The 16,101-nt window shown below is 40.2% G+C and overlaps 4 protein-coding genes across 6 annotated transcripts; 3 read left to right on the top strand and 1 right to left on the bottom strand.

The window, feature by feature from the left end:
* Positions 1-126: 126 nt before the first annotated feature.
* Positions 127-6,275, top strand: LOC111215503 (mediator of RNA polymerase II transcription subunit 33B-like). The gene is made up of 12 exons (XM_022718964.2): positions 127-456; positions 671-781; positions 895-1,221; positions 1,394-1,713; positions 1,820-1,911; positions 2,165-2,519; positions 2,818-3,028; positions 3,242-3,356; positions 3,493-3,654; positions 3,765-4,425; positions 4,640-4,846; positions 5,051-6,275. Exons 1-12 carry the CDS (start codon positions 173-175, stop codon positions 6,157-6,159), a joined length of 3,954 nt encoding a protein of 1,317 aa, XP_022574685.2. The 5' UTR covers positions 127-172; the 3' UTR covers positions 6,160-6,275.
* Positions 6,276-6,553: 278 nt separating this feature from the next.
* LOC111215504 (protein PALE CRESS, chloroplastic) lies at positions 6,554-11,400 on the top strand. 2 transcript variants are annotated; one of them, XM_048781046.1, is made up of 7 exons: positions 6,554-6,746; positions 6,814-6,887; positions 6,953-7,147; positions 7,231-7,317; positions 7,424-7,474; positions 10,778-10,957; positions 11,048-11,400. In XM_048781046.1, exons 1-7 carry the CDS (start codon positions 6,641-6,643, stop codon positions 11,282-11,284), a joined length of 930 nt encoding a protein of 309 aa, XP_048637003.1. In that variant the 5' UTR covers positions 6,554-6,640; the 3' UTR covers positions 11,285-11,400. The 2 variants fall into 2 exon arrangements, with proteins under 2 accessions (XP_048637003.1, XP_022574689.2); XM_022718968.2 differs by lacking the exons at positions 10,778-10,957; positions 11,048-11,400 and adding exons at positions 7,656-7,835; positions 7,927-8,279 and having other exon boundaries at positions 6,556-6,746.
* On the bottom strand, positions 8,800-10,526 carry LOC106394359. Its single transcript, XM_022718965.2, has 5 exons — positions 10,174-10,526; positions 9,700-10,091; positions 9,562-9,621; positions 9,246-9,486; positions 8,800-9,153 (listed from the first exon to the last, which is right to left on the bottom strand). The coding sequence occupies exons 1-5, from the start codon at positions 10,421-10,423 to the stop codon at positions 8,900-8,902; spliced, it is 1,197 nt and encodes a 398-aa protein (XP_022574686.2). The 5' UTR covers positions 10,424-10,526; the 3' UTR covers positions 8,800-8,899.
* A 226-nt stretch (positions 11,401-11,626) lies between the features above and the next one.
* LOC111215966 (probable glutathione peroxidase 4) lies at positions 11,627-14,259 on the top strand. 2 transcript variants are annotated; one of them, XM_022720223.2, is made up of 6 exons: positions 11,627-12,712; positions 12,777-12,853; positions 12,931-12,992; positions 13,084-13,202; positions 13,447-13,614; positions 13,703-14,259. In XM_022720223.2, exons 1-6 carry the CDS (start codon positions 12,476-12,478, stop codon positions 13,733-13,735), a joined length of 696 nt encoding a protein of 231 aa, XP_022575944.2. In that variant the 5' UTR covers positions 11,627-12,475; the 3' UTR covers positions 13,736-14,259. The 2 variants fall into 2 exon arrangements, with proteins under 2 accessions (XP_022575944.2, XP_048637004.1); XM_048781047.1 differs by lacking the exon at positions 13,703-14,259 and having other exon boundaries at positions 13,447-13,695.
* The last annotated feature ends 1,842 nt before the right edge of the window (positions 14,260-16,101 follow it).

Below are 16,101 nucleotides of genomic sequence, written 5' to 3'. Positions count from 1 at the left end.
GGGGTACTAAACTAAAACGACTGTATTCTCACCTTTGATAAAAGTCCACCTGGCTCTTACGTATAAGAAAAATATTCGTTTAGAAGAAAAAACCCTTATAAAACCAAATTAAGCGACGACGACGACGACGGGGTGAGAAGGAAGACTAATCAAAATCAAAATCAAAATCACTATGGCCGTGGCTCCGCTGGATTCGCAAGAGAGTCTGTGGGAGTCGGTAACGTCGGTGATTAGGTCGGCCGAGGAGAAGAACGTGGATCCGCTTCAGTGGGCTCTTGAGCTTCGCTTGACCCTCTCGGCTGCTGGAATCTCCCTTCCCTCACCAGACCTCGCTCACCTCCTCGTCTCCCACATCTTCTGGGAAAACCACACTCCTCTTTCCTGGAAGCTTCTCGAAAAGGCTATAACCGTCACTATCGTCCCTCCTCTACTTGTCCTCGCCCTTCTCTCCCACAGGTAAACCATCATGATTTTCGATTTAAATTTCTCCCCTGCACAGAGGATTTCTGGATGGAATCAGTTAATTCCTTTGCTTGTCGTATGGAATCATTATTATGCTACTACTTTATATCCCCTCAAACGTCGTCTGTTGTATCTCTCTACTTCTTTCGCTTGAAACAACAGTCTCATGACCGTCTTTGTTAATTCTCTTTTTTTTTTTTATATTTAGGGTAATCCCAAACAGAAAGCATCATCCCGCAGCCTATAGGCTCTATTTGGAACTCCTAAAGAGACATGCATTCTCCCTCATGCCTCTAATTAGAGGTTCAGGATATCACAGGTTCCTTCCTTTTCCTCAATTTATATCGGTTTGCTTAAATCTTGCACTCATACACTTTTTTTTTTATCTGAGCAATCATAATACTCATTTTAGTCAAATTTTGAAATGAACAGGACAATGAATTCCATCGATGATATCCTCCATCTTTCTGAAATCTTTGGTTTACCAAATCAAGAACCCGGAAGTATTCTCCTTGCTTTTGTCTTCTCCATTGTCTGGCAACTAGTTGATGCTTCCCTAGACGATGAAGGGCTTTTAGAGCTAACTTCTAATCAGAGGTCTAATTGGCCGCACGACATGGAAATTGATGGGCTGCTTAAGAGAAATGACAACCATGGTGTACTAGAGAAAGCCAACACTGAAATGGCTATCACCCTAATCCAATTTCTTTTGCAGAATGAAGTAACTTCGAGGATTCTTCACCTGGCTAGTCAAAATATGTAAGACCTTTAACTGTACCCCTTATTTTTTCTATTGCTCGTCTGATCCTTATCATCCTGGACTCTGCTGGCTTGGTGAAAATATGTTTTTAAAAAAAAAAAAAAAAATTGAAATGTAACAACTTCTTCACATCTTTCTCAATCAAGCCCTCTAAGCTTTCTTTCTCTTCAGGCCAACCCATTGGGAAGATTTCAGTCAGCGTTTCAGTGTGCTGACAACCAAATCATTGGTAGTGAGGAACTCGAAACATATTAATCCAGAAGCCCTTACATACTTGGCCTCTCATACAAGTAAATTCCTGGAAATGGAGAGCAAGATAATCCCACGAGGAGAATTCCATGCGCTTCTTTCCTCTGGTTCTATCTTAGCATTGACTAGTCAGCATCATGGGACTAGCGGTTCTGCACTCTGGCTGCCCATTGATCTTTTCTTCGAAGACATAATGGATGGAACACAAGCTGCAGCGGCCAGCGCTGTCGAAAATCTAACTGGTGCTAGTACATTTATCTCTATTGTCCTTCTTGCATTTCTCCTCTCGCAAATATCTACATACGTATTATTATGTGCTTTTATTTGAACATCAGAAAATATCTGCAGGTCTTGTAAAAGCACTGCAGGCAGTTAATAGTACAACATGGCATGATGCCTTTCTAGCTCTATGGCTAGCAGCCTTACGCCTTGTGCAAAGGGTAAGGATCTATTCTGAACAACTGCTAAGAATTTTAGGCTCCTAGCCTAGAATAGGTTGTTCTTGTCTTGGGGCTTCTAGGAGAATCATTGTCTGCGCTACTTCATGGATCTGAAATAAGTAGTAACATATGTTGAAGCACCAATTACGTTTCACAATAGAACTTATACGAGATTCATAATTAGAAGGTCATATAGTGACAATGTTGCGCCTTATGCAGTATCTTTAATTGACCAATATGTTGTAATTTGAAGGAAAGAGATCCAATCGAGGGTCCCGTGCCCCGCACCGACACTTTTCTTTGTGTATTGCTATCCGTCACTCCACTTGCAGTTGCCAACATCATTGAAGAAGAAGAAAGTCAGTGGATTGATCAAACTGCATCTAGCCCAAGCAACCAGTGGAAAGAGAAAAAAGGAAAATGCCGACAGGGATTAGTCAATAGCTTACAACAACTTGGTGATTATGAAAGCTTGCTGACACCGCCTCTTTCGGTACAGTCGGTTGCTAATCAAGCTGCTGCTAAAGCAGTTATGTTCATTTCCGGCATTACAAATGGTAGTGGATCTTACGAAAATACAAGCATGAACGAATCTGCAAGTGGCTGCTGTAAGTAAATATGCCATCTACTCTCTCAATGTTATTTTGCGCCAGCATTCTGGTTTTGAACTCTCACCAAGAGTGCGGTTTTCCTTATTTACTCGGAAGTTGTTTTTTTTTTCTTTTTCTGTTTGTGTATCTACTCTGGTTTTATGTGGTGTTTTGACGGTTTCAAGTTATTCATTTGGGTTGTTTATTCGTAGTCTCTCTAGTCCCATTATTGTTGGCTTGTTATTCTTCATCATTTTGAACTTTTAGCTTCTTGTTGAATGTGATTGGTTTGTAATTGTGACATGCGTTGCCGCAGCTGGTAACATGCGCCATCTGGTAGTGGAAGCTTGTATCTCCAGAAATCTGTTGGACACATCTGCATATCTCTGGCCGAGGTTCGCAAATGGGGGAACCAATCAAGTGCCTCAAGGTGTTGCCGGAAATGTTTCTTGTTGGTCTCTAGTGATGAAGGGTTCTTCTCTAACACCATCATTGACAAATTCACTAATCACAACTCCAGCTTCTAGGTATGTTAAAATCTATGATCGATCTTTGTTTATTTTTCTCTTTAGGTAATTGGTTAAAGTGGGTATTAGTAGGAAAAACATATTTATAGCATTGCATGTTTTCTTACCTAGAATATCGTGTGCTTCCAAGTCTCCATAAGTGGAGCTCGCCTTTTTTAGTTAACTTTCTCAGTTGTAAGGCAACTGAAATTGATCTCATTAATATGATGGAAGCTTAGCAGAGATCGAAAAGATTTACGAGGTTGCAACTACTGGTTCAGAAGATGAGAAGATAGCTGCGGCTTCTATTCTCTGTGGAGCATCTCTATTTCGGGGTTGGAGCATACAGGTATGTTTGGCATTTCAATTCTGTATCTGTGATCTGCATTTTCTAGATAGTTCTTTGTTGCAAATTGGTCCACAGAGATCTTCTTTCTGGAGCCTCCTCATCTTTTATGTTTGACCACATCTCTGATTAATTTCAGGAGCATGTTATCATCTTCATTGTAACTTTACTCTCGCCTCAGGCGCCAGCTAATATTTCTGGGAGTTATAGCCATCTTATCAACTGTGCCCCATTCCTTAACGTTCTTCTTGTAGGGATATCACCCGTAGATTGTGTTCAGATATTCTCATTGCACGGTGTGGTAGGTTTGTTGACTTTACCCTATTTTCATGTTCTTTAACTTATGTTACCTGACAATAAATAAGAAGGTGCTTCTTTCGATCAAATTGTATTTATGGTGTTCTTTGCCAGGTCCCCTTGCTAGCTGGTGCTTTGATGCCAATCTGTGAAGCATTTGGCTCTGGCATTCCGAACATCACGTGGACTCTCCCAACTGGCGAAGTAATCTCCTCTCATGCTGTTTTCTCCACTGCATTTATACTTCTTCTAAGGTTATGGAGATTTGACCACCCACCACTAGATTATGTCTTGGGAGATGTTCCGCCGGTGGGCCCTCAATCAAGCCCTGAATATCTTTTGCTAGTGAGAAACTGCCGTCTAGAATGTTTTGGAAAGTCCCCAAAGGACCGCATGGCACGTCGAAGATTTTCAAAAGTCATAGATATCTCTGTGGATCCCATCTTCATGGATTCATTCCCCAGACTGAAACAGTGGTATCGGCAGCATCAGGAATGCATGGCTTCGATTCTCTCTGAACTAAAGACCGGAAGCCCAGTGCATCACATTGTTGATTCCCTACTTAGCATGATGTTCAAGAAGGCAAATAAAGGTGGTAGTCAGTCACTGACTCCATCTTCCGGAAGCAGTAGTTTATCTACTTCAGGGGTGGACGACTCTTCCGATCAACTCAAGATACCTGCATGGGATATCTTGGAAGCGGCCCCGTTTGTGCTTGATGCTGCTCTTACTGCCTGTGCTCATGGATCACTCTCTCCCCGGGAATTAGCGACAGGTTTCTCCATCCTCCTGAACCTATAGAAATTGACACCTTAATGTCCCCAATTTGGACAAGGGGATTACACAAATCCCTAAATCTGACGGTCACCAGCATTATATTACATGCTGTTTTAGAGCCAACTGTATGGATGCACAATAAACTATTTTCTAAAACGCAGCTAATACTGGGTGGGGGCATGATCTAAATCTGTCCCTTTGATTTCTTTCAGGTCTTAAAACCCTTGCCGACTTTCTGCCAGCAACACTAGGAACCATGGTTAGCTACTTTTCTTCGGAAGTAACACGAGGTCTGTGGAAGCCAGTTTCCATGAACGGAACTGATTGGCCTAGTCCTGCAGCAAATTTAGCAAGCGTTGAGCAACAGATAGAGTTGATCTTAGCAGCTACTGGCGTTGACGTCCCAAGGCTTCCGGCAGGTAATGCTTTTTCTTCTCGCTCACGACAATATATATTCGCCGGTTCTTTGATATTCGAACATGGTAGCCTTATACCTATAAACAGTTTTCATATCTGTAAAATTGCATGTGCAGGAGAAAATGTGAATATAAGACGCTAGAACAAGTCAAAACAATGATTACGCTGCTTAAACTCTAATTGTTGAAACACATCCGTCTTTGCAGATGGAATCTCTGCGGCTACACTTCCGTTGCCTCTCGCTGCACTTGTCAGCCTCACTATAACCTATAAGCTCGAAAAAGCAACAGAGCGCTTCCTTGTGCTTGTCGGACCGGCCTTGGACGCCCTTGCTGCCGCTTGCCCCTGGCCCTGCATGCCGATTGTGACATCGCTGTGGACCCAGAAAGTGAAGCGCTGGAGCGACTTTCTTATCTTCTCAGCGTCCAGAACTGTGTTCCACCACAACAGCGATGCTGTTATTCAGCTCCTCAGAAGCTGCTTCACTTGCACTCTTAGTCTAACGCCTACCTCCCAACTCTGCAGCTATGGGGGAGTGGGCGCACTCCTTGGCCATGGATTTGGCTCTCTTTACTCTGGTGGAATCTCCACAGCTGCACCAGGAATCTTGTACATAAAAGTGCACCGATCAATCAGAGACGTCATGTTCCTGACAGAAGAAATCCTCTCCCTTCTGATGTTCTCTGTGAAGAGCATCGCCACCACCGCGGAGCAACTGAAGAAAACGAAAGATGGTCTGAGGTATGGGATTGGACAGGTTTCACTCTCTCAGGCGATGACACGTGTCAAACTGGCAGCTTCACTGGGAGCTTCCTTGGTGTGGATCTCCGGTGGCCTGAATCTGGTTCAGGCTCTGATCAAGGAGACATTACCATCTTGGTTCATCTCAGTTCACGGAGAAGAAGACGAGTTGGGAGGTATGGTACCGATGCTAAGAGGCTATGCGTTGGCCTACTTTGCAATCCTGAGCAGTGCATTCGCTTGGGGAGTGGACTCGTCATCTCCTGCCTCAAAACGTCGGCCAAGGGTTCTGTGGCTGCATTTGGAGTTCGTGGTGAGTGCTTTGGAAGGGAAGATATCGCTAGGTTGCGACTGGGCCACATGGCAAGCTTACGTAACTGGCTTTGTGAGCCTGATGGTGCAATGCACGCCGGCTTGGGTGCTAGAGGTGGATGTGGAAGTGGTAAAGAGGCTAAGCAAAAGTCTGAGGCAGTGGAATGAGCAAGACTTGGCTCTCGCTCTACTATGTGCCGGCGGCCTTGGGACTATGGGTACAGCTACCGAACTCATTGTCGAGACTTGCCATCAACTTTAGCTTTACGTCTCTCTCTCTCTCTCTCTCTCTCTCTCAACTCATGGGTTTATATCGAAACTGTGATCATCATCACTTGTATTTTTCAAATTAGCTTTGTTATATAACATTTTGAGTAACATCGTTCGCACCATCTCAAGATTCCAGGTCTGGTGTGAGACACAATCAACTAGGCGGGGGCTAAAATTTCGAAGTGCGAAACTAAATGTGGTAAGATTGGTTATATTACTCACTACGGCCTACGGTGGTTTTATTTGAGAAATTGAAACTAAGGGAAGTAAAATGTGACAGATTACAACATTAACGGGGGTATTATTTGAGAAATTTAAAACTAAGGGGAGTAAAATGTGATAGATAGATAAATAAGTCGACCAAAAGAAAAGAAAAGAAAAGAAAAGAAAAGAAAAGAATGTGATATAGATAATATAAACTCGGGACATTTAGAAGAGGATTACGGAGGCGGAGTCGAAGCTCGAGGAGGACCATGGCGTCGACGTCGTTGGTGCTAACGTTAGCACCTCCTCTGTTCAGTCGTCGGCCTGATTCGGCTAGGGTAGCCTTGAAGAAGAAGACAGAGCCCTCACCCTCAGGTGTGTCCTTGCTGCTTCAAATCAGTTCCTGATTGACTAAATTCTTATGCACGGTTTGATGTATCAGTAAAATTGAGAAGAAGATGCTCGGGGAAAGAAGAAGTGCTTCTAGAAGGAATGCCACCGGAGTATTATGATGATGTATGTATGTATGTTGGTGCCTTTTTGTTGTTTGAATCTGAATTTAGAGTTTTTGATGATGACAGGAATGGCAAGCTCGGCAGAGGGAGAAGACGAAAGAATTGCGGCGGATGCAGCGGGAGGAAGAAGAAGAAGAAGAGAGAAAGATTGAAGAGTACCGTGAAATCGGTTTGAGGTTGAAGGAATTTCCTGAGGAAGACTTGAGGAAAGCTAGAAAGCTCGTCTCCAGCTTCATCACTGCTGCTGAGGAAGTCGAAGAGGTTAAATACAAATAATCATTAAATAAAACAGCAAGAAGAAGTTAGAGTCAAGTCTGATTGGTTAGTGAATAATTTTGTATCAGAGAATTGAAGAAGCTGCTGAGAAAGGAGAACTGGACGAGCTTGTTCTCATGATCATATGGAACCGGCTTGACCTTGCTCGCCGTGATGTTAGATGTGTTCCTTGTCATATGCGTTTCTTCATCATTAATTTCTCTTTTTTTGCCTAATCAGACATGTGTGATTCTGTGGTCTTGTATTGTGTGTGTCCTTCAGGACGAGAAGGACGCTATAAGAAGTCTTGATCTCTTGTATAGAAGAGTCGAGGTATGCGTTTCTGTTTTTGTATACAAGATCTTGAGCTGCTGATGCCATACATCTTTGAACTTGGAAGCTGTCCTGCTCATTCTTGTGTCATGAAACTATTATCTTAGGATTAGCGTCTCCCTCCAGGTACTTGGGTTGAAAGTGAATCCTTATATCTATCTATCTATTTGGCTCATTCCAGACAGAGATCTTAAAGCGGCAAGCTAGTCCTGCGATGAAACTGCTGAATGATCTTCTAAACATGCATGATGGCTTTGGAGACGATGCTTGGCTCAAAGACTGCAGAAAACGAATGGCTGACACATTCCCACGGGAAGACCCCTTCAGCATTCTAATGCCACCCGGTTTCGACATTGATATGGTGCCTCCCTTTTGTCCTTTTTCTTTTCCTTGTTGTCTTGCTTACCTTAGCGCCAAAAAAAAAATATGAATCAAATACGCTGTGTTTGCAGCATCAAGGACCGTTACGGTCGCCCGTTGAGACAGACAACACCCTTCTAAGAGTAGACTTTGTAAGAGAAGTTGATGCATTGCTGCATGAAGTGAGATTAATAGAGGAAGACGAGGAGGAAGCTGGTAAGAAAGGAGACCCTGAAGCGATAGCACGTAAGTTGAAGCAGCAAGAGAAGAAGCGAACCATCCGTCAAGTTGAAGCCCTTCTTGATTTGGCCCTCAACTTGAAGTGGTAGGTTAGGTACCAAGAGTTGTTTGTAAAGAAAATACGATACTAATAGGATTGTGGGAGCATCATGCTTTTTCTTAAGGAATATTGGTCAGATCAAAATTTTACCCGCATTATTCTGCATGATGAGGGCTTGGAAGAATTATCCATTGCAATCCATATAAAAATGAACTTCAAACGAGTCCTCCTCAAATCAAATCATCCCTGGGAACACAAAAGACAGAAACGGGAAATAAAATAAAAACTGATCTTATCACACACTCGTGCAACCATTTATCTTTGTTGAAGGCTTAAGATTATCATGGGCGGCCACGCCGGGAGGGGACGCCTATTAAAAAGAAGTACATGAGTCATCCGGAATGCTTTTTCTTCCTCGAACGTTTTCGCTTTGGAATCTGCAACAATTGTTTTGAAGAAATGAGTATTTTGGAGAGATGATGCTTGGACTGTGAAAACCAATTAAAACCAATTAGAATTAAAACTTGCCTTTGCCATTGATTCCTCGCCCTCGTCACTGTCCTCTGGCAGGCTAGACTTGATAGAAAAAAACTCCTGTTGAGAAACTCTCAAATAGTTTAGACAAAGAAAAATGCAAACTGATGCAAGCAAGTAAGAGAGAGATGAGGGATGAACTTACTTGATGCCTGCTGAAATCTGTAACGCTTAGGGCAGTAAAGTTGCATGATCCGCAAAGAAATGACGAGGCAGAGTTGCGAAGAACACAACTTGTTGTCTCCGGAGACCTAGCCAGTAGGGTTTGCCAGAGCCACTCTGCAGTATGGCAGAGACATGTCTGCAGTATGGCAGAGACATGACATACTCGGAGGAGTAAATGTACGTGCCAGAACAAGGTTGTAGTAACTCTTTTGTTGATCCAGAGAAAGGAAGATAGACAACACGGGTTCCACTTGATCAGATATGAGCATTATTGTAGCTGGTGGTGGATTATCAACTTTGAACATCCTCAAATCATGATAAATATATGAGCGTACCCTAGCTGTATGAACAAAGGAAAAGGACAGTTGAAGAAACCAAAGTTACTAAAAAAAAGATAAAAAAAAATTAAATTCAGGAGGATAAATAACAAACTGGTGTGTTGAAAAAGGATTCCAGTGGAAGAGAGCCCTTGGAGGACGTGAGGATGTGCATTTTCCAGGTTGCCCATGGCACTGATGGTTACAGGACCATAGTATCCCAAATCCTTCAAGGCCCCTTCTATACTTGGGCGGACCCGGCGAGCATCGTAACCATCGGGAAGTGGACAGGTGTCCATGTCCCACCACACAGCCGTTTTAGAATTCACGTACTCAGGCGCGGCTTGGTCGTTCATCTAAAAACGTCAATAAACCAACAACTGTCAGAAAAAAAAAAAAAAAAAACATACTAAGTAGTAGTTAAAACTTGCCTTTACTGTTATGAAAGGTGAGAAGTCTGGCACACTGAAGTTCTTCTTCTCCTCCTTGTCCTGTTGAGAAATCAATTCAAATAGTTAGACAATGTATTTGATACAAGAAGCAAGCACGAGGAAGGAGGGTGAACTTACCGTCTTTTTATGTTCTTCAGTGGAGAGATGACTGGTGAAACTTGCAACGCTTAGGCCAGTAAATTTGCATGCTCTGCAAACAAATGACGACAAGGTAGAGGAACTGCATTTCCGAAGAACATAACTTGTTGTTGTGTCCTGAGACACTGAATCTGCCGCCGCCTCCAGTAGGGTTTTCCAGCGCCAATCTGCAGTATGGTGGAGACGATGCAGAGACCCACCAGATGAACTCGCCAGAACAAGGTTGTATCCACTTTGAATTTGTTGATTCCGGCCAAGAGGGAAATTCAATTGGCCGTCCAACTTATCGGATATGAGCATTATTGTAGCTGGTGGTAGATTATTTCTTTTGAATTCCATCAAATCATTGAAAACGAGTGTGGCTAACCTAGCTGTGAAAGGACAAGTTTGAAGAATCCACAAAACTTCCAAAAAACTTAATTAAAAATTCAAGAGGAGGATAAATTAACTAACCGTTGACGGCGTGTTGAACAACGATTCCAGTGGAAGAGAGCCTTTGCAGGAAGTGAGGATGTGCTTCCGTCAGGTCGCCCATGGCAGTGATGGTTACAGGACCATAGTATCCCAACTCCTTCAGCGCCCCTTCTATACTCGGCCGAACCCGACCAGCATCATAACCTTCTGGAACCGGACAGCAGTTCATGTCCCACCACACCGCCGTTTTAGCATTCGCGTACTTAGGCTTAGCCTTGTAGTTAAACATCTTCCCTACCCTCAGTTCTCGATCTTTAGCTTAGCTTCTTGCTTAGGGTTTCCTTCCGACTTTTAACATGTTATATGCACCAAGAGAAAGAGGAAACAAAAAGGGTCCATTCAGGCCTACCTCATAATCTATTAATAATAATTATTATTATTATAAAAAAAAAATGGAAATATATCATTTTGCTTCTAATCTGTGGAGATTTTTAATTGCACCTTAACTTAACTAGCTAATAATATTTTTTGGTATAAATTCGTAGTTTTGTCTGTTACAAAGACATTTAGTTTATTCTGTCAGATGATTAAAAACCACTCTCTCTCTCTCTCTTTTCTTTTTCTGATATTTGGCTCATTTCAGACAGAGATCTTAAAACGGCAAGCAAGTCCTGCGATGAAGCTGCTGAATGATCTTCTAAACATGCATGATGGCTTTGGAGACGATGCTTGGCTGAAAGACTGCAGAAAACGAATGGCTGAGACATTCCCACGGGAAGACCCCTTCAGCATTCTAATGCCACCCGGTTTCGACATTGATATGGTGCCTCCCTTTTGTCCTTTTTCTTTTCCTTGTTGTCTTGCTTACCTTAGCGCCAAAAAAAAATATGAATCAAATACGCTGTGTTTGCAGCATCAAGGACCGTTACGGTCCCCCGTTGAGACAGACAACACCCTTCTGAGAGTAGACTTTGTAAGAGAAGTTGATGCATTGCTGCATGAAGTGAGATTAATAGAGGAAGACGAGGAGGAAGCTGGTAAGAAAGGAGACCCTGAAGCGATAGCACGTAAGTTGAAGCAGCAAGAGAAGAAGCGAACCATCCGTCAAGTTGAAGCCCTTCTTGATTTGGCCCTCAACTTGAAGTGGTAGGTTAGGTACCAAGAGTTGTTTGTAAAGAAAATACGATACTAATAGGATTGTGGGAGCATCATGCTTTTTCTTAAGGAATATTGGTCAGATCAAAATTTTACCCGCATTATTCTGCATGATGAGGGCTTGGAAGAATTTTCTGTGGACATAGTTAAGCTCCACCACAACACTTTTTTCCTCCGTTTGGCCTCCCACGATGCACTCCTAGCTACGTAAAATGATCTTTTTTTTTGGTCAACTGAAATTCTATATCATACACGAGGAGGGAATACATTGTGAAATACATAACCAAAGAAAGAAGAATAAATCCAGAGACATAGCCCTATGTAAAGGAAGCATTCATAACAAAACCGACAATGCAAAATACCATAGTAAATAAAATTTGTTCAAAAAGAAAAATACCATATTAGGCCTAAAGACCGAAACAAGTGAGAGTTTTTTTTGGAAGGATCTGTTCCACTTGGAATGAGAGGTAAGGAAACGTTTATGCTCCTTGGCTTTTTGAAGTATTTTTTCTGTTTATCTGGAAATCCACTCTTGCAGAGACATGAAAAGCAGTTATTTACTCATCTTCTAGTGAGTCATCATACATAACATACTATTTCATAAGATTGTGTCCCAAGATATTATATTTACCTTTACTGGAATCGTGGCATATGTGTCTTCTGACAGTTGAAGTTTATTGGGGATTTAATAATGGAGCAAAGAATCACTGACGACAAAACCGAAAATAATTTGTTGATTTACGGATCCAGGCATGTGGCATTAGAGAGGTCATGACTAGAGAAACTTGAGAGAGACGGAAAGTAGTAAAGGGTGGTGTGAAAGCTAGAAGGAAAAACACCGACGTGATGTGGCTCTAATTTAGAAAAGAGATAGGCTAGTAGTGGAAGTAAAGGGTTGTTGACGAAGTGAGTATGTACATATATGTTTTTCTTCTGGAACCAGAACCTCAAAAATAAAAAGCAGAGAGGGTGATAAGATGGTAAGAGAGAAAGAGAAAGAGAGAGAGCACGTGTCTTTATGCTCTTCTTTATATTTTTTTGTCAACATTATTTGGTTATGTGGATTTTCAGCTTGGAGAGGTATATGATGTATATTCTTCACTCCCTTCCATTGTAATAGTGTTTCAGTAAAATAGTTTCTGATGCTATTTTTGAGGTGGAATTGAATGAGTAGACATCCTCGTACATGAATAATATAATATGGGAATATAGTATAACAAGATTCAACTATCTTGGATTATTTCTAATGAAAGGCAAAACTTCATGTAATGTAAGTGCCACAGAGAGCAAAAAGCGGAGTCCCGCTCGGAAAAAGGACATAAATAAAAGGTTGCTCTCTTTGTTTTTCATTTTCGAAAGAGAGAGAGAGATGGGTGCTTCTGTTTCGGTTCCCGAGAGATCCGTCCATCAATTCACCGTCAAGGTAACCATCTGTGTTTCGCTTGAATCGTCTCTCTGATGATTTTGACTAATTATTGTTTCAACAGGATAGCTCTGGCAAGGACGTGAACTTGAGCATATACCAAGGGAAAGTCCTCCTCCTTGTCAATGTCGCTTCCAAATGGTTCGTCTCATTTTTTTTCTTCTCTATCTTTAATTTATTAGCGATTGATAGGTTAATCTTCTGGATTGTGCAAACAGCGGTTTCACCGAATCCAATTATACCCAGCTCACCGAACTTTACCGGAAATACAAGGACCAAGGTCTTTTTTTTATTAAATTAAGTTAGGGTTTTTGTTATGCAGTTGCAAGCCATGTTCGTTCTTTTTGTATGTATCATATTATGTATATCAGGGTTTGAGATCTTGGCGTTCCCTTGCAATCAGTTTCTTTACCAAGAGCCCGGCACGAGTCAAGAGGCTCATGAGTTTGCTTGTACGCGGTTTCAGGCCGAATACCCTGTTTTCCAAAAGGTAGGTATGTCTATAAAATATCCTCTTTCTTTCTTTCTTTTCATTTCCGGTGGTTTCTTAATCATATAGGGGCTCCTCCTCACGTTTTATTCATCTTTTAGTTATGTTAGGTATGTACGACTTGATTGTGGTATGTTTAGATCAAGTGTAACGTCCCAAAATCAATATGTCCTTCAACAGTTGCCCGCTGATTGATTGATAATGGCTTATATATATGACCAAGTGTGGGTTGATGTGGGATTAGGTACGTGTAAACGGTCAAAACGCAGCACCACTCTACAAGTTCCTTAAGGCAAGCAAGCCCACTTTTCTTGGTTCCAGAATTAAGTGGAACTTCACCAAATTCTTGGTCAGCAAAGATGGCATAGTGATTGATCGTTACGGTACGATGGCTACACCGCTATCAATCGAGGTATGCATTCATTCTTTACCTATTCAAATCGTCTTATCCTATACTATTATTTGTGATGTTGGTTTCATGTTTTGCGGGTAATAAGCAGAAAGACATTAAAAAAGCTCTGGAAGAGGCTTGATACAGCAGACGTGATTGCCTTTTATCTCAGGACACCTAATAAATTCGCAGTTGATTTGTACGATGACCCCAGCTTTTATGTTTTAAATCTACGTTGTTCTTTCTTTAACGGCTTAGTTGCATCATGTACTGACATATGATGATGGTTGGAGAGGTTTGAAACTTTTTTTGTCTCTGTTTCTTTCAAGTGTAGAGATTTCGTAGTGGTAAGTCCATTGATTCACTGATATAGCAGTATATGATGTTTTACTAACTTAATTGTTAAAAAAGTAGAACAATGTCCATATACCATGAAAGAGAGTGTATCATACATTATTAAAAATTTATAAGGTGGTTAGAATTTTATTAACAATGCTAATGAGTATACACTTCAATATAGCATTTAGTCAAAAACTCAATATTTTCATAGAAAACCCACATATTTTGAGAAAAAAATAAAAAAAATATGACAATTTGTTTTAATGCATAGATGTGGGATAATAGTCAAAGAGGTTTGTATCTTTGTTGTATTCGTTTCTCTAAAGAATAGAGATTTCAAAGTAGCTAGTGCACTAATTTAAACAGTATATAAAGTTTTATTAAAACAATTGTTAAAAATTTAGAACGATGCCCATATACCATGGAAGAGAGTTTATGATACATTAATACAAATTTAAAATGTAGTTAAAATTGCAAGCAACTTTAAGAGTATAATCTTCAGTATATATATATATATATATATATAATTTAACAAAAAACTAAATATTTTTTGTACGTGTTAAACCACCAATTTTGAGAAAAAAATTCAAAAATACGATACTCTGGTTTAAATGCATAGTTTCATCATATACTGACATATGATGATGGTCAAAGAGGTATGAAACCTTTGTTGTCTATGTTTCTCACAAGAATAGAGATTTCATAGTGGTAAGTCCGCTGATTTCGTAGTGGATGCTTTCGACGGGAAATCCGGCTTAGCTCCGGTGAATGGTTATTAGGCTGTAGTCGGGTCTCTTTCAAGGACATCCGGATATTAGGATCATAAAAAATAGAACAATGCCTATGTACCATGAAAGATAGTTTATCATACATTTATAAAAGTGTATAAAGTGGTTAGAATTTTTTAAACAACACTAATGTGTATTTTTTTTTTTGGTCAAACAAGCATTGCATTCAAACTAAAAGGTTCTACCCACCATAGATGGGGTTTGTTACAGCAGAAGCAAGAGCTGATTTTGCCACAGAATCAGCCTCACAATTAAAGTTACGAGAGATAAAACTAAAGGAGATAACATCAAAGAAAGACATAAAGTGATAGATATCAAACATGATACCGAACAGTTCAGCTTGGTACCCTCCCTTCTTCAATAACTTGATCAGAGATAAGGAATCGGATAGAACTACCAGGGATCGGACGTTTGAATACACAACAAGAGCTACTGCGCGATGGATAGCGATAGCCTCGGCCAACAACACTAATGAGTATATCCATATATTTTTTTTAGAAAATTAAAAATAAGAAAATATTGCTTTAATATGAAAAAAATAAAATGACAAAAATTGCTTTAATGTATAGATGGATCGTACAATGACATAGGATAATGGTTAAGGAGGTTGGGAACCTTTGTGGTCTCTCTTTCTCTATAGAATATAGATTTTATAGTAGGTAGTTCAATAATTTAAGCAGTATATAAAATCTTATTTAAACAATTTTTTAAAATTAGAACGTTGACCATGTACCGTGGAAGAGAGTTTATGATACATTTAATACAAATTTAGAATTTATTTAGAAAACTTTAAACAACTTTAAAGAGTATAAACTTCAGTATAGAGAGACTATGAAGAAAAACTCAATATTTCCTTGGGTTTAACCCGCAAAGTTTGAGAAACAAATTAAAAAAATATGAATATATATTTTTAAATGCATAGTTGCATCATGTACTAACATAGGAGATGGTCAAAGAGTTTTGGTACCTTTATCGTCTTTGTTTCTCTAAATAATGGAGATTTCATAGTGGCTAGTCCACTTATTTAAACAGTATATAAAGATCTATTGAAATAATTGTTAGAAAATTAGAATTGATTGTTGTGTACCATGAAAGAAAGTTATGCACACATTAATATAAATGTAGGATATAGTTACAATTTTAAGCAACACCTAAGAGTATAAGCTTCAGTATATGTAGCATTTAACGAAAAAACTCAATATCTTTCTTGAGGCTGACCCACATATTTTGAAATTTTTTTTCAAAAAACTGACAATTTTGTTTAAATACATAGTGGCATCATGTACTGACATATGATGATGGTCAAAGAGGTTTGTAATTTTTTTTCTTCATTTCTCTCAAGAATAGATATTTCACATTAAATAGAATACTTAACAGTATA

This window comes from Brassica napus, chromosome A5 (genome assembly GCF_020379485.1).
Source record: "Brassica napus cultivar Da-Ae chromosome A5, Da-Ae, whole genome shotgun sequence".
Lineage (NCBI taxonomy): Eukaryota > Viridiplantae > Streptophyta > Magnoliopsida > Brassicales > Brassicaceae > Brassica > Brassica napus.
This window is presented reverse-complemented; position numbering and strand designations above follow the sequence as displayed.